The 16,263-nt window shown below is 54.0% G+C and overlaps 1 protein-coding gene across 2 annotated transcripts; it reads right to left on the bottom strand.

Annotated features, from left to right (window-relative positions):
• Positions 1-2,343: 2,343 nt before the first annotated feature.
• Positions 2,344-15,449, bottom strand: PRELP (proline and arginine rich end leucine rich repeat protein). Of its 2 annotated transcripts, none has more exons than XM_046682919.1 (3): positions 15,300-15,449; positions 7,817-8,796; positions 2,344-4,891 (listed from the first exon to the last, which is right to left on the bottom strand). In XM_046682919.1, exons 2-3 carry the CDS (start codon positions 8,778-8,780, stop codon positions 4,716-4,718), a joined length of 1,140 nt encoding a protein of 379 aa, XP_046538875.1. In that variant the 5' UTR covers positions 8,781-8,796; positions 15,300-15,449; the 3' UTR covers positions 2,344-4,715. The 2 variants fall into 2 exon arrangements, with proteins under 2 accessions (XP_046538875.1, XP_046538876.1); XM_046682920.1 differs by having other exon boundaries at positions 15,310-15,449.
• Between the last annotated feature and the right edge of the window lie 814 nt (positions 15,450-16,263).

Genomic DNA, 16,263 nt, shown 5'->3' with positions numbered 1-16,263 from the left:
GTGCGGACCCAGATGTCTCCCCAAGATCCTGCCAGCCTGCACATGCGCCCAGGCTCTTCAATGATGCTCCTTCCCCTACTGCCTCCCGCTGACCGGATGCTGAAGCCCAGCTGCAAGTTCCCTAAACATCGTCTAGTCCAAACCCCTTATTGCACGGATGGGGAAACCGGGGCCCAGTGAGGGGAGGTGACTTACTTGCTCAAGGTCACACAGAGCCAGGGCCAGGTCCTGGATTTCCTGACTCTCAGACCAGGGAGCCCTCCTTTGTTCGTTCTTAACCTCATTCCCGCCCCCCTTCCGAGTTTTGGCCTCAAAACAGCTGGCCTGCGCAGAACTCATCTCTGCCGGGCACAGCAGGTGAAGGGGCACATCTAGCAACTTGGCCCAAGGGGCAATGCTTGGCCTGCAGTGTTTTTGGGCATCAGCTGATGTGAAGGGGGCTTCCCCCAGCCCAAGAACCCGGTCACAGAGCAACACATGTTCCTGCGCCCTGGCAGCCCCCATCCGGGGAGAGACACCACAGGGCTCTGCTGGGTGGAGGGAGAGAGAGCCAGGAGCTGAGGGTGCGCAGGGAGCAGATGGCGCATTTGGCGGCTGTCCTCCCTCACTCTCTCTACAGCCTGGGCTCCGCAGCCAGAGGCCCTGCGCCCCCGCAGCCAGGGGCGCGTTTCCCCCTTCACCGCACCCCATTCATTCCCTGCCAGGACGCAGGTGAGACTGTTCATTCGTTCCCCTGCCGCCCGCCCGACTCCTTCCCCGCTTCTCGCTTCCTCGGTGACAGCCGCGCCAGCCCTCCCGCTCTCCCAGCACTGCCACCGCGCCCCCTACCCTGCGATTGGCTCCCCATTCGCTCTTGCAGCTTTGCGGGCCGCACGCGGAGTCAGCGCGCTACCGCGCATGCGCCCCCCGCCCCCCGCAGCTCCTGACGGGGCTTCACGTCCTCCACCGTCTGGCAGCTGCGACCCTCGCTGCAAGAGCTCGCCGTCACACGCTGTGTCCTGTGGATTTCGGGGAGGGTCCCTGGGACGCGTGCCGGTGGCCTGTGTGGGAACCGTCTGGCCCTCCTGCTGTTGCTGCGGGGCCTCAGCCCCCGGAGAGCCTGGAAGAGGGACGGCGGGGGCGCGTTCTAATCCGAACCTCTCATTAGGAGAAGCACGAGGCGTGCTGATGGAACGGAGGTGGCAGGTGGTGGGGACAGAAGTCTGGCCAGCTGACCCTGTTGCTGCCCCTTTCTTGGGCAGGGAGACGGGGGCCGTGGAAATTTCAGGAATCTCCTGCTTTTTGAACAACAGGAATATATTCCCTGCTGAGGGCTTGTAGCCACATAGCTCCATGACAGGAACACGGCCCTCGCCCCTTCTCAGACACACACACGCCCTGCAGGGCAAACTCCACGCCTTGCTGCCTTTGGGCTCATGCTGTTTCCCCTCCGGGTTATGTGCTTCCCCCGCGTCTCCCACTTGGCAAAATCTGACTTAACCCTTAAGATCCAGCTCAAATGATAGGAACCTTTCTGGTTTCTCCCACACAGAGGTAGAGGCCTCTGCACCACGCTCTTTTACACAGCGTTGTTATAGATACTCAAGACATGCAATTATTAATTCATGGATTTTCCCCTTTACCAAGCTGTGAATTCCTCAAGGGCGTGGGGTATATTACCTATCCTTGCATTCTTAGCTGGCAGCATTGCACCTAGGGGGTGTCCACTGAAACCCTGCTGAATTGAACTGAAACAGGTGTTTAGGAGGGGGAGGGGGAGGGCATCATCTGGCGGCTTCTATCCTGAAGAAGATGCTGTGCGCCAGGAGGACCACAGCCCACTCTGGAATCTGAAGAGTGCTTCTGGGCACCCGGTGCTCGCTCCTCTGTGAACACCTGCATGGCCAGTAGATCACTCCAGATGACGTAGCCCTTTGTTCTCCACCTTGATACAGCTCTCTACTGTTTGTGATTCTTACACTGTCTCCTCCACTAGTCTGCAAGCTTTCCTGGGTGAGGGTTGGTGACTGTTTTGTGTCTTTCCATGTCTGGCTCGGTACGGAGCATTTGGGTTCCCTCAGCAATTTGTATCTGTAGGTTGAAAGAATCCAGGGCTTTGGGCTTCAAATGTAGCTGTCAGAATTCTGGTCTGACTTTAGGAATTATTTTTCATGAGGGTTGTTAGTTTGGGGGAAATTCATGGACAAAAGACTTTAGGATTGTTTTCTTAGAGTTTCTTAAGAATAGCATCCTTTCTCCACTCATCTTCTCAGAGCAAGTAAGAGGTGGGAGGCAGGGGAAGAGGAGTGGCGAGATGGCTTTAAGGTATTGTTGACCTGTTCCCATTGTCAAGTTCAAGCAGGATATTTTTCATATTACTTTATTTCCTCTGCTGTGAAGCCTGTTGGAATGTGAAAGATGTTTCACAAAGTTAACATGGTCTTCAAGAAAGAATAGATCTATGTACAGAGTACACAAAACAGCACTGAGAGCATGAAGTTGTGTACGGAGGAGGGGGCTTCCGTAAACCTGAGGGAAATCAGCACATTGTGGGGGATGTTTCTGTAAAGCCAATTTAACTTGACGCCTCTCCAGCTTGTAGCCGCAGGAGCAGTGCAGGGAGCGGACGCATTTTAGACGGGGCCACAAGATGGGGGTGACTGTGTTGCTCCTGAAACAAAACAGTTCAGGTTTGCAGGGGAATGACCCCTCCCCCGGGAACCACAGGAGCTGTGCTCCGCTCAGGGCCTCATCAGGGGGCTGAGGTTGCAAGGTGTGAATAAGGCGCAGTAGGGGGCTTATCCAGGCCAGAGCACCGGGTTGCCTACAGCCACGATAATATATTGACTTTAAGCAGGAGCCTTGGAGAAACCAGCTACGGCTGGGAAGAATGAGGCAGTTGTATGGGAGCACAGGGAGGGGGGCTGTGGTGAAATCGGTCCGTTTTCTATAAATTAGCAAAGGAGAAAGGTGAGAAAGACTATAGTGGGAATTTCTTGAACTTAGAGACCTAGCTTAATCCAATTTCTTAAAAATCTCTGGAGCTTTTCTCAACCTAACTTGAGGGTGGGCACTGTGTCCTACTCATTTCTAGAACATCCTCCCTCAGCCTCACCAACGTAGACACTCAGGGGCTGAGGGGGGGCAGCATCCCCTGGAGACAGTTGAGGGGGTGGGGAAGATGAGTCAGCCCTGTGGGGCCCAGGCTCCACCTGGAGGCCTGCCAAGTGGCTCACCTGGGCTGGGGCGGGAGTTGGGAGGGTAGTCTGTACAGGGAATAAATTCCTGCAAGGGAAGGGGTAATATTTAGGACTTGTCCTGCATTAGAGCATAGTCTAAAGGGTGGGGCCTTGGACTGGGACGTGAGCGCTGGAGGGGCCTCGGAGGGGCCTTTTACCCCTTCCTCAGTGCACAGATGTGGGAGCGAGAGCAGGAGGGACTGGCAAGGTCACAGCAAATGGGAACAAACTGCACTGTCACCTGGGTTCCCGAAGGTTCCCCCTGGTGCTCACTCAGGGTGGGAGTCAGCCCCCGCCTCAGGGCCTCTGTGCTCTGTGCCCTTTAGACTCCAGAGGAGAGAGACCACGCATGTCACCCACGGCTCTTCAAGTTGGAGCCCAGGCCACACCAGAGAGGTGACGACAGGAGCCAGCTGTGACCTGCACCAGCCACCAGGTGTCGCTGATGTGTCTGTCGGAGAGGGGAGGACAATTTGCACACATGGAAGAGGCTTCTGGGAGATTTCCAGGGGCTCCGCCCCTTCTCCAGCAGTTTCTCAGGAAGCACTCCTGGGGGGTGGAAAGGATTGGGCCATCCACACTGACAGAGAAGCAGATGGTGGGGCGGGGCTGGTGGCTCTGTACCTTCCACTGCAGACACTGTTCCCCAGGGCATCAGGACTCTTGTCCTGAGTGGCCAAGGGGGCTGCAGGACCCGTCTGTACCCATGTGGGCCTCCTGGGCTCTGACTCCCGCTCCTCTCCCACAGGTCGACTCCTGGCTCCTCGAGCCTTCCTCTCCTTGACTGCCCTTCCCTGCCCTCTCTCTTGGGATAGAGAGGCCCAGCCTGGAGGGCGGGTGCTGTGTTCGCCCTGGAGAAGGAGGGCCCCAGCTCATCCCTGTGAAGAGGTGGCCAAATGCAGGCCCTTGCAGGAACCCCGACCCTCCACCCTCCCGCGGCCGTTCCCTGGTACTTCCTCTCTGGAGAACACGGGCTGGCAGAGAGCCATCAAGCAGCAGTTTTCAAAGGTGGGATCCTTGGCCAAGGGGCCCTGGGTTTCTCGGCCTTTTAGGGCCAGAGCTGCCCATGATGGCGGACCCTCCAGCAGGCGTCTCCAAACCTCACCTCTGGCTGCCCTTGACCATCTCTGCTTGCTTCAGCCAGGACCAAGATCCAGATGTCAGTCCATGGCCCAGACCTACCCAGGTGTGGTGGGGGAAGGAGGAGAGAAAATGGGATATGACATCTTTAGACACGCATGTGTGCTTCTGGGGCCAGAAGTTTGGTTGTGCAGTGGGTGTCTTTAAGCTGAGTGGACCAAGTCAAGGCCTTGGAAGTCTGGCTCTAGAAACTGCAGGTGCAGCAGAGTATGTGGCTTGTTTCTGCCTCAGGAAGGTGGGGTAAAGCAAGGGTTAGCTGGGAGCAAGAACGGGAGAGGGAGAAAACGAATGGTGGGCACAGACGCCTGGGCCACCAGCATTCCAGTGCAGTCCGAGGCGCTCCAGGGGCAGACAGGCCTAGATGACCACGGACTGCAGCAGGCGGAAGCACATCATGAGGTCCAGCGGGATGGGCGGCTTCAGGTAGTTCCCGTCCAGCCGCAGGTAGCGGAGGTGTGGCACGTTCTCCAGGTCCGAGGAGAAGTCGTGGAAAGCGACTAGGTTGTTGGGGCAGATCTGGGTCCCGTTGATTTCTATGGGGAAAGAAGGGGAGAAGTCAGCAGGGTAGGTGGGGTGGGGGAGTCAGGACGGACAGGGCTGGAGGCAAAGACAGGAAAGAGAAGGGGTGGATGACTGAGAGTCAGGACTCGCGTTCTCCTCTCTGGAACTGGCTGACTCTGGGAATGTGTGGCCGTGGATGAGTCGACTTTAACTTCCGGGCTCGCTTTACTTGTTTGTAAAATGAATTAAGTCGGAACTGATCAACAATGGTTATTGGAAATTCACTCTGAAGAGTCGTGGAGGAAGTGAACTTTGAGCTGGACCTTCAAAGATAGGTAGGAGTACAACAGGTGGCACCGTGGAGGCTGGTGTGCTGGTAGAGGGACCGTTTGAATGAAGTTATGGAGGCCATAAAGCTCATGGCGGAATCTGGGAGTAGTAAATAGTGAAGTGTGATGTGCTAGGGAGCATAAACTGGAAAGGTAAGTTGTAGCCAAAAATTATGGTAGGCTTTCAAATATTCCACTAGGGACCGGGGCTTTGCTCTCCAATCTGAGGAATGGCATTGAGCAGGACTGCATTATGAGAGGGATAGTAGGATGTATGAACCATGACGTCCTGGGGTGTTAAATCTGGAAGGGTCCTATGATCAGGTTTATGCTGTAGAAAGATGAATCTGGCTATGGAGTGGAGAAACAATGGGGTGAAGCCAGCAGGTGGATGTGAGAATTATTCTGGAGGTTTTCCTGTGACCTGGATGTGAAGCATGAGAGTGGACAGAAGCTGGTTACCTGGGCTGCAATAGGGATGACAGGAAGAAGAAGTGGGGCCTGGGGACAGCTCGGGGGTCTGGTGGCTGACGAGCCTCTTGATTCTGAAGTGATTACTGATTCTAGGGAGAGGAAGCCGGAAAGGTAGGCTGTGGACAAGTTGTGGCAGGTTTCAAATGGGAAATGAGACTCAGGGGCCAGCCCTCTGGCCAAGGGGTTTAGTTTGCGTGCTCCGCTTTGGTGGGCCAGGGTTTCACTGGTTTGGATCCTGGGCGCGGACACGGCACTGCTCGTCGGGCCACGCTGAGGCAGCACCCCACATGCCACAACTGGAAGGATCCGCAACTGAAAATATACAACTATGTGCTGGGTGGTGGGGGGGCTTGGGGAGAAGAAGAAGAGAAAAAAGAAAAAAAGAAGATTGGCAACAGATGTTAGCTCAGGTGTTAACCTTAAAAAAAAAAAAAAGAAAGTGAGATTCCATTTTCTCCCTCACCTCTTGTTGGATGGCGTGGGTATGTCATCTTCTAAGTGGATGTTTTGCTCTCCCTAACCTTTGCTCTCTGGCTGTCCGTGGGCTTGGCCTGGCTGTTGTTCTTATTTGTCTTCTTCTTCTCTCTTCATCACTGGTGCGGCAGAAAGAGCCCTGCCATAGGTGGATTTTCTTCTTATGGCCTCTGTGACTTTGACTGTCCCCTTACCACCCTGATGCTCAGTTCCCAAATCTGGGAAATGGTGAGCTTGGCACCTCGTCATCAGATGAGAGAATGTTGGTGAGGGCATTTTGCAAATGTAAGGACAGCATGGGTGGCAGCATCACGACCACTGCTAAGAACAGCATCGTGGCACTGACTGTGGTCCCACTCAGCCCTGCTATCTGTCAGGCCCACGGGAGGGCTGGCTGGGGTGGGCCCGTGTGCACAGGCTGTGATGTTCTGTCTTCAACCTCAGAAGGCTGCGTGTCCCGCAGCCGATTCTTCCACAAATCCGGAGAGACCTGTCAGCCACTTATTAATCAAGGTACCATTTCTGCCTCTATTTTCGGCCTATCCAGCTTCCTGGGGGTAATGTGTTCCATCAGTTTACTATCTGCAGGGTAAAGTTAGGCAGTTTTCCCTTTTCCTGAATTTGTTTCCTGTAAGATTTAGAAAGACCCTCCCCAGCTTTGTGTAATTATCCCAGATGACTGAACAACCTTCTGCCATCCATTTGTTTCGAGATTGTAGAAATTCGACAGTCTCCCTCATCCTTTGGCTTGGAAGCTAAGGGTTCCTACTATGACTTTAGGGTTGCTTCTCTTCCCGCTTGGCTGCCTCATCCTACACTGCTGCTTTCCGTGTGTATCAGGATGTAGCCTCATTTTGCTCACAGAGCAGATAATAGTCTCTCATTTTTCAAACTTTCTGCTGGTGCTCTGCTCAGACCTGACATTTTTGATTGAAGGAAAACTGCAATTTGCAGCTTCTTTTTCTGGATTGCAATTTATACCCCAAGCCTAGGACCTTGTAAACGTGGCTTAGGCAAATTCTGCCTTAAATATACTGTCTTGTGTGGCTAAATATTCCAGCCTTCCAGATAGACTCAGAAAGCACTGGTATACAGACGTGTTTTTCTGGCTGCCCCATTTTTACCAGTTGCTCACCCTGAGCACATGGCTGTCTCTCTGTGCTTACCTTTCCCAGACACTTCAAAACCTAGGCTCAGCCTGGGGAAGAAGCTTCCTCTCACAGCTGCCAGCTTCTGCAGCGGGCAGGCCCAGGACATCTCAGAGCTGTATTTACATGTCGCTGTTCTGCTTTGAGGAGAATGTCCAGGACTCTGTCCCGTGTCTACCCTCCCCATAGATCTGGAAGGCAAAGATGCTGGGGCTGATGAGAAGGGATGGAAGAAGAAACCCTATTACCCTCCAAGCGTGGGATTCTGGGCATTTTATCCATATCAAACAGTTAAATCCTCATATCAACTTTGCCACGGAAGGTCTTACTACCATTCTCATTTTACAGATGAGGAAACATCAAATATCTGTTCAAGGTCACACAGGTAGTAAGTGGAAGGCCGAGACTTGAAGTCCAATGCCAAGTTGGGTCTTTGGGGCACCACCCTGCCCTGAGGCCCCCGAGAAAGCGCTGAGGCAGCGGCGGTCTCCCGCCTCCCTCCCTGCGGCCCGCCCGCCCCACCCCCACTCACTTTCAATGCTGTTGTTGTTGAGGTAAAGGTGCTCCAGTCTGTTGCTGATGGCCGGCACGTTGCTGATCCTGTTGTGGGACAGGTGGAGCACCAGCAGGTTGGAGATGTTAAAGGAGTTCTTGGGGAGTCCCTTGTCTGACAGCTTGTTGTAGTTAAGGCGAATGAAGGCAAGGTTGGGGAAGCCCTTGAAGTATCCATTAGGGATTGTCTCGATGTTGTTGCTGTCCAGGTAGAGCTGGTGAATGGCTGTGGGGACCTTGGGTGGCATCTTTCTCAGGATGTTGTGGGCCAGGTTGAGCTGCATGAGGTTCTTGAGGCCCTGGAAGGTGTCAGGCTTGAAGACCCCATCACTCAGCTTGTTGTGTTGGAGATCCAAGAGCAGCAAGTTCTCCAGCTTGCTGAAGACGCCCGGTGGGATCCTGGAGATCCTGTTCTGGCTCAGCCTCAGCTGTTCCAGGTTCCGCGGCAGCGCCGAGGGCACCTCTTCGAGCTGGTTCTTCTCCATGTAGAGGAACACCAGGCTGGGTAGTTTCTCCAGCACCTTCTGGTCTATCTTGCGAATTCGGTTGTTGTCCAGGTTGACCCACCTGAGGCCTGAGGCGTTCTTGAAGGCCTCTACTGGGAGCTCAGTTATAAAGTTGTTCTGGAGATAGAGGTAATGGATTCGAGACGGAATGACAGGGACCTTTCGAAGGTTGCGGCTATCACAGTAGAGGGCAGATGGGAAATCAGCAGGGCAATAGCACTCCCGGGGACAGTCAGGAAAGACTGATGGAGGGCCCGGTGGGAGGGGAGGAGGCAGGTCTGTAGGCTCCAACGGCTCATGGGGCAGAGGAAAGCTGGGTGTGGGCCGGGGTCTGGGCCTGGGCCTGGGCCTGGGCCTTGGTCGTCTTGTTGGCTGGCCTTGGGCCACAGAGGCCAGGAGGAGGAGAAGTGGGAGGAGCCAGCAGAGGGACGGCCTCATGGTCCAGGTGCCGCACCTGCAAGGAGGAGACCCCGGAGGTGATTAGCCTGCTGGGCCTCAGTGATCGAGGCCCTGTCTCTGCAGCTAGAGTGGGTCCGGATGGGCTCTGGGGAGTGTGGGAGGGCCTGGGGAAGCACCACCTTGTTTGCCTGCATCCAGCAGGTGAGAAAGTAACAAGGGCTTGAGGGTCTGGATCTCCTGCCCAGAGGCCTAACCTCAGTGAGTGGAGCTTTCTCTGGAGAGGGCGAGCCATCCTGGCAGAAAGCATGTTGGGCTGTGGACCAGGAGTCCTAGGGCTTGCTAGAGAAGAGCATTCACGTCTCTGGCCCCCAGTCTGCCCATTTGTAGCATGAGAAAATCATCCACTGCTTGTAAGAGGGATGTCAGGACATATGAACCACAGAGTCCTGGGGGTAACGTCTGGGAGAGTCCTTAGAGATCCCATAACCCAATGGTTTCAAACTGTGCCCCCACTTCTCTGGAGCCCCCTTGGGGGACAGAGACCAAAGGGATGACCCTGGGGCACCCCCAACCCACTCCTGTGCCAACCTGAGCAGCTCTGTGTTTTTTTTAATCTGTTATACATATTGAGGTTTAGCCAAAGCATTCATTTGAAAAGAAAGTTGCATTGCTAAAAATGGTTTGAAATTCACCAATCAGATCCAGACTCTACTGTTTATAAAAATTGAGGAGTGGAGGGAAGCAGTGGCTGCCAAGGCCAGGAAGTGATTTAGCTGCAGCCGCAAGACAAAAACCCAGGCCTCCTGCCTTCCAGAGTAGGGCTTGTGGAGATCCGTGGAGGGAAGGAGAGAGCTGCAGACCCCTGCACGCACCCCTGCTCGCCCCCACCCCTGTGCTCAGCTCAGAGAATGCCGGTCTTTGCCAAAAGGAGACACACCAAGAATTTCTCCCCAGATGTGGAGGCTCCAGGAAAAATAAACAGCGAAGGGGTGGAAAGCTGTGGGGAAACCACACATTCTTCTGACTTGCTGTTGTGCTCCCCACGGCCACTGGTGTTGGTGGTGTCGAGGTGGGATGTTGAGAGCTTCCTGCCAGCCGTGGTGACACCGCAGAGCGGGTTGCTGAAGGATGTTTTGGGAGTCCCCTTCCCACTGGCCCTGATGCCCCCTCAGATAGGGCCATGTGGCTTGAGTTGAATTAAGTTGGGGGAACAGCAATAGACCAGGGCTGTAGACGGCAAGTGGCAGCTCTCACAGTCTTCCTTCCCCCGCCTGCCTGGAGAGGGTCCAGGGACGGGGTTTCCTGTGCCTTCCCCTCCCCAGGGCCTGCATCGCTATGACACCCCTCTGGTCTCCTGCCAGTGTGCCTGTTCCCACCTTGCTCCCGCTGGCCTTGCTCGTTGCTGCTTCACATTTATGGTGGCCCACCTCTCCCCCTCCTGGGGTCTGGGACACATTGGGGATGCAGGTTTGTTGGGGTTCTCTGAGGTAGACCGGGCTGGAGTGTGTCCCCAGCTGCATCTGGACCCTGCCATCACCACCTCTGTTCTGGGCCTCCTGCTCTTTTTCCTTTGAGCCTGATTCAGCTTAGACCCCCTCCCTTGTGTGACCCAGTGCTGACTCCTTGCTGGCTTTGATCAAAGGAAGACGAGCGAAGCCCCCCATCAGTTGCTTTGCCCTGGGTCAGATGCTCGGGAGGAGCCGAGTGTGACAAGAAACAGGACAGAGGGCAGAGCCGAACCCCAGAGAGGCGGAGGGCGCCTCCCCAAGCCTTTCACGCACACCCTTGACACCCAGCCTGCGTACTCTGGCACATACCCCACTCCTCTCCTGGTGTCATATGCGTGAGCAAACTCATGTCCACAGGTCCTGTGTGCATGCGTGCGCCCTTATATAGGACATGAGGGAGGGAGGGGGCCGGGCGGGAGTGCAGTCGAGGACAAGGCCGGAGGAGAGTGTCCTGCAGCCTTTGCTGTTCTCCACCTCCCTCTGAGGTGGTCTCGCCAGGCAGCCTCTCCAGGGCTCCACCCTGGCCTCCTGTCACGCAGGACCTTGTGGTTAGACTCTGGGCTCTATCTCGGGTTGAGGGTAGAACAGTCTTGGGGAGGCACCTGAAGGGCTGAACGGAGATGACGCTCATTGTGAGACCAAACTGGAGTCCTGTGCGGGCCCACACCACTTGTCACTGGTGAACTAGGAATTAATACAAGTCCTCTAACGTGCTATTGCACAGTCATGTTGCACAGTCATTTTAAGGGGGCATTTAAAGCGTTAGTATGCTAAAAACAAACATTTTTAAAAGCCCCAATTTTTGTGACCCTGAATTTTTTTGTTTTGGCATTTCTTTGCTTTCTGATCACCCATAAGCCTGAAAATCAGCAAGGAATGTCTCCTGCTGTGAGAAGCCCTTCCCCAGGGAGGCACCCCAGCACTGGCTGGGGCTCCCTATTTCCCTTCATTGCTTTCGTCGCCAAAAGCACCTACCAGGTGCTGGGCCTCGAGTTAAGCAAGTAAAGCTTGTCCAGAGCTTCCATCAAAAGCTGGCTCCATAAGGCACAGTGACTCAGGCAGCTGGCCTTCGCTCCAGGGCATTTCTTGGTGGCTCCAGGCCTGGGCAACTCTGGTCCCCGCCGTCAGAAGTGACAGATTTGCAGGTCAGTCGCAGCTCCACCTGCAGGCCAGCCTCCTGCTCCTTCCATCCCCCCGTGAACACAGGCCTTCCTCAGCCCGTCTCCTGCACCAGACCCTTTGGGAAGGTCTCTTCTCTTCCCACCAGTCCTTCTGACCCTTTCACATTCCACACCCCTGGGGGCTGGCCAAGCTCCTCTCAGAGCCAATAGGAGGTTCCTGGGGAAAAGCTCCCTGGGCCTGTTCCATGGAGAAATTGGATCTGTTCAACGCCCCGCTCCTAGCCCTGCAGCTGAACCATTCTTTGTGTGTGCTTGCTTGTGCCCATGCTTCTTTCTTGAGGAAACGGCGTTCATTTCTAAGTCTTTCTCATCGGGCAACGCCCCTTCCTGCTGGAGCTTGACTGTGTGGAGGGGAAGTCCTGCCTGGGCAGCCATTACTCTGGCAGTGTGCCCTGATGTCCTAAGTGTCTGAAACCAGAGTCTGTGTGACTCCAGGGGGAGTCATAGTACCCCCCATCAAAGATCAAAGTCACATTTTGTTATGCTCTTACCTTCCAGAACCTTCTATCCAGTCATAAACTCCCTTGGGGTGGATCATAAGTGTGTGTGATTTTTGAATTTCTTATGCCTTTGCAAGCATCTCCCCAACTCCCAGCTGTCTGCTGGGCTGTGCTCACTGCTCAGTCAATGACCACCACCCACCACCAACCTCCTGCAGCCCTGCTCACCAGCACTGCCTCTCGAAAAGCTGCTGCTCGTGGAGGAAAACACAACTGCCTTGCTCAACCCAAATTCGCTCTCTCCGTTTAATAACATTTCCTGAGAGAGTTTGAAGTTCAGATTTCAGTTCCAAGTGTTAGAGATCTAAGCTTGAATCCTGGCTCTGACCCCTCTCCAGGCCTCAGGCTCCTTGTCTGTGTGAGGACCAGGTGAGATCACACACGTGAAGTCATGTTATAAGCATAAAGTCTCCACAAATGACAGGGGTTTTGTTTATTCATTTACTTGCTTATACAAGAGCAGATTTTCCAGAGAGATTGTGCTTTTTAAGGTGAGATAGCCCTTGTCCCCATCTAGCTCAAGAATTCATTTATTTAAGATCTGAACACCCGGGACTGATGCATCGTTTAGGCTCAGGGCAGGGCTGGGTTGAGGTCCACATGGGTTTGTCAAGCCATTAGGGCGAGTTTAGGGGTAACTGGCTTGTATGCAGAGTCTGCGATTGGGGTGGGGCTGGGAGTGAGTTTGGGTGTGTCTCCCTGAGTTGAAGGGCTACTCCACACTCCCTACTGACATTCTTCTTTCTTATCGGATTTCCTGTCTAGTTGTCACCTCTAAGCCTTCATGGCGCAACCCAGCCTGTGACCCTGCTGTGGAGAATGGGGCTGCCTGCTGCCCAGAGCCATGCCCATGGACATTGGGATGACCTTCTTTCTTTGTTCCCTCCTTTCTGTTCTAAACTCAGACTTGGAGGGGCTGGCTGGTGGTGTAGTGGTTATGTTCACGTGCTCCGTTTTCATGGCCTGGGGTTCGTGGGTTTGGATCCTGGGTGTGGACCTACACAGTGCTCATCAAGCCATGCTGTGGTAGCATCCCACATACAAAATAGAGGCAGATTGGCACAGATAGTAGCTCAGGGCCAATCTTCCTCACCAAAAAAATAAAATAAACATAGACTTCTGAAAGACATCCTACTCCCTTTCTCTCCTCCTGAAGCCCAGAGGGAGTGGAAGCCAGGAGAGTCAGGTGGTCTCTACTCAGTTGTTAGCAGAGGAGCAGGCCAGCCCACCCAGGCTGCCCAAGACTCTTTCAAAGCCCCCAAGTAGGGCTTGTCTGGTCCTGAGGCAACGGAAGAGCTGAGATAGGGGCGTGGTGCATTCAGCCCCGGTCCTGGGGGTGAAGTCAGTGTGAGGGTGAGCCTGGCTGGGGCGCTGGGGGAGAGCATCATGGCGCCTACCAGACGGGGGCCAGAGCTCTGAGCCCAGCCACTACGACCTAGTGACATGACCCTTTTCTCAGCCTTGTTTCCTTACCTGTAAAATGGGGCTAACAAAAGCTTCTCTAGCCCGACATCCTCGCCCTGCTGTTGGCAGAAGAAAGTGTGCTAAGCGACTTTAGAATGCGATGCAAATCAAAGAGTGCTAAAAATAAATAGAACACCATCACGGAGGGCCATCTGTCTCTCCAGCATCTACCACAAGGCGAAGTGTAAACAGAATGAAGTTTTTTGGCCTCAGGCCGCTAGTCCAGGAGAGCAAGTTTTCCATCCCGAGGGACTGGGGAAGAAACGAGGATGAGATGGCTCTTCTCCTCGGACAGCCTGCTGCCTCACCGTCGCCCTCCTTCTGCCTCCTCCCCCGCATCTCCACCTCCTGAAGGAAGCCCAGAAGAGTCTGTCTGAGGCTTTGGGAGCTCATAGACCTGGGTCCCCACTGCAACTCCTCTGCTGCTTAGCTGGGTGTTTTTTTTGCAGATCTCTTACCTCCACTGAGCTTCGGTTTCCTCATCTGTAAAATGGGCATGCTAACACCTTCTTATCAGATTGTTTTTCTTTTCCTTTTTTTTTTTTTTGAGGAAGATTAGCCCTGAGCTAACATCTGCCACCAATCCTCCTCTTTTTGCTGAGGAAGACTGGCCCTGAGCTAACATCTATGCCCATCTTCCTCTACTTTCTATGTGGGACGCCTACCACAGCATGGCTTGCCAAACAGTCTGTAGGTCCACCTCCGGGATCTGAACCAGCGAACCCCAGGCTGCTGAAGCAGAATATGTCAACTTAACTGCTTCATCACTGGGCTGGCCACTTATCAGATTGTTTTGAGGATTAAATGAGTAAATGTGTATAAAGTGAGTGCTCAGTGGATGTTAAGGTATTGTTGACATTCTCTCAAAGCAGTGGGGTGCCTTTCCCTTCAGCTTGACCTGAGGGCAGGGTCCTCGTTCTGGGTACAAGCTCCAGTCAGTGACCCGCTTTAATTTTCCCCTCCCTGACTGATTAAGGGGACTCCTTGCCAACCTGGGATAATTTCAAAATGGCCTTAGAAAGAAATATTTCTGACTGCCTGCAGAAAAAATAAGTGAATGGCCCCCATAGCTGTGAATTAGGATCTCCTTGGAAGCTGGGCTGCTTTCTTCTTTCTTTCCAAAGGCCAAGTGGTTTGGATCAATGAGAAATTCAAGCTACTGAGAAGATACTATGCGGGTTGGAAAGCCACTTTTTCCTCCCTCCTACCCAATTAAGTTCTGAAGAATTGAGAAATCCTCCAGTCCCTGCTGTCGTCCGTCTCCTCCCTACTTGGCCTGGACCCGGGACACATGGCTTTCTTTTGGCTCTGCCATCGCAGGGGGAAGACGCACTTTCTCTTTGCTCTCACAGCTGCGGAGGCGTGAGAGAAGACGCAGTGTGTGTGTATGTGTGTGTGTGTCTGCTGGTATCCGGTCACTGTGTGCTGTAGCTCTGCATGTCAGATGCAGTCAGAGAGTGGAGGCGAATAGACCGGATGCCTTCATATTGTGTATTTGTGTGTGTGTGTAGTGAAAGTGCAGCCTCTGTGTGACGTGTGTGTGTGCCTGTGACAGTGTGTGACAGTGTGTGAAAGGTGCGGAGAAATGGGTTGTGGAGTCCAGTCTCTATGGGAACAGCTGATCTGGAGAGACACCGTGGCAGCGTAATGTCTGTGCTACAGCAGACTTGTGCACCAAGAAGGTTTCACTCCGCAGCAAGCAGATGCGTGGGGACAGGGTGACGAAGAGAGGGAAGGAAGGGGTTGTGGAAGGAGCGCGGAAGGCTGGTTTGAGCTCCTTGGGAAGGAGAAAAAGGTGGAAGGAAGGCAGGAGAAGATAGAGACCAGATCGGAAACCTAGGGTGAACAGAGCAGGAAACTTGCTGGAGCAAAGAGTCTTCCCGCCCATCTCCCGACGGGGCTTACCTGCACACACCTGCCTCTCCTCTCAGCTCGGGTTAGACGGCAAGGCTCCCTGCTTTTCCTTCCACGCCTTCGTGGAGCTGTGGCAGCAGAGAGCCAGCCAGAAGTTCTGAGCTCCCAGTGGTGCTTGCGTGATTGTGTTTGCCTGACTTTTCTGGGGTGGGGAGGTTAGGTTAGAGGGAGGGACGGGCAGATTGTAGGGAGGGAGGGAGGGAAGGGAGGAGGGGGGGGGAGTTGGGAAGGGAGGCATGACAACAATGAAGTCTTTATTTGGCAGCCAGACCTCTCTAGACTCCATGCGCACACCGTGCCCACTAGTGGACTCACTTTAATAACGTTTCCTTCTGTTGCTGCTGCTGCTGCTTCTGGGGGGGGGGGGGATTGTTTGAAAAACAAGCTAAATTAACAGGGGAAAAAAGCATGAAAAGCAGCCTCTGTGCAGGCCAGAGCTGGATGGCCATTCTGTTCCTCCCCTTAATGATGACCTTGCTTCTGATGCCCGTCACCCTCAGGTGTCAGATTCCCAAACCTGGGAGGGTGTGGGATGTTCCTCTGAGCAGTGACAACCCTTCCCAAAGCCTAGGAGGTTGCCGAGGGAGTGGAGTCTCACTGTGCAGTGAACTGACACAGGAGATAGCCTTGGTTTGGCTGCTGGACAGATGTTCTGAGGGCCAGAGAGGGAAAAGTCTGGCCTGGGGTCACACAGCAAAAGGAAGGTAGGATTAAGATTTGGTGTAAGACCTGAAGTCACTGTCCCAGCTCCCGTGTACAATGTCAGTGTCTTCTTTCTGCTTCTCCATACTTGTCACACTTAGGAGAGATTTGGGGATCATCACACAGAGTACATGAGGAAATCCACATGTCCCCTGTCCCCTTCATGCAGAAGACCCATGGAAGACCATCACCTCCGACAATTCTCCTCGATTACAAAACCGCAGCACGCTTGCAGTGAGGTGGCCGCCTACGG

This window comes from Equus quagga, chromosome 13 (genome assembly GCF_021613505.1).
Source record: "Equus quagga isolate Etosha38 chromosome 13, UCLA_HA_Equagga_1.0, whole genome shotgun sequence".
Classification (NCBI taxonomy): domain Eukaryota; kingdom Metazoa; phylum Chordata; class Mammalia; order Perissodactyla; family Equidae; genus Equus; species Equus quagga.
This window is presented reverse-complemented; position numbering and strand designations above follow the sequence as displayed.

Bases quoted from the DNA above. Each gene is read 5' to 3' on its own strand.
- PRELP (XM_046682919.1), bottom strand. From the start codon at position 8,780: ATGAGGCCGTCCCTCTGCTGGCTCCTCCCACTTCTCCTCCTCCTGGCC. The intron at 4,892-7,816 runs GTGAGTGGGGGT...CTTTCCCCATAG, and splicing joins CAACAACAACAGCATTGAAA to AAATCAACGGGACCCAGATC.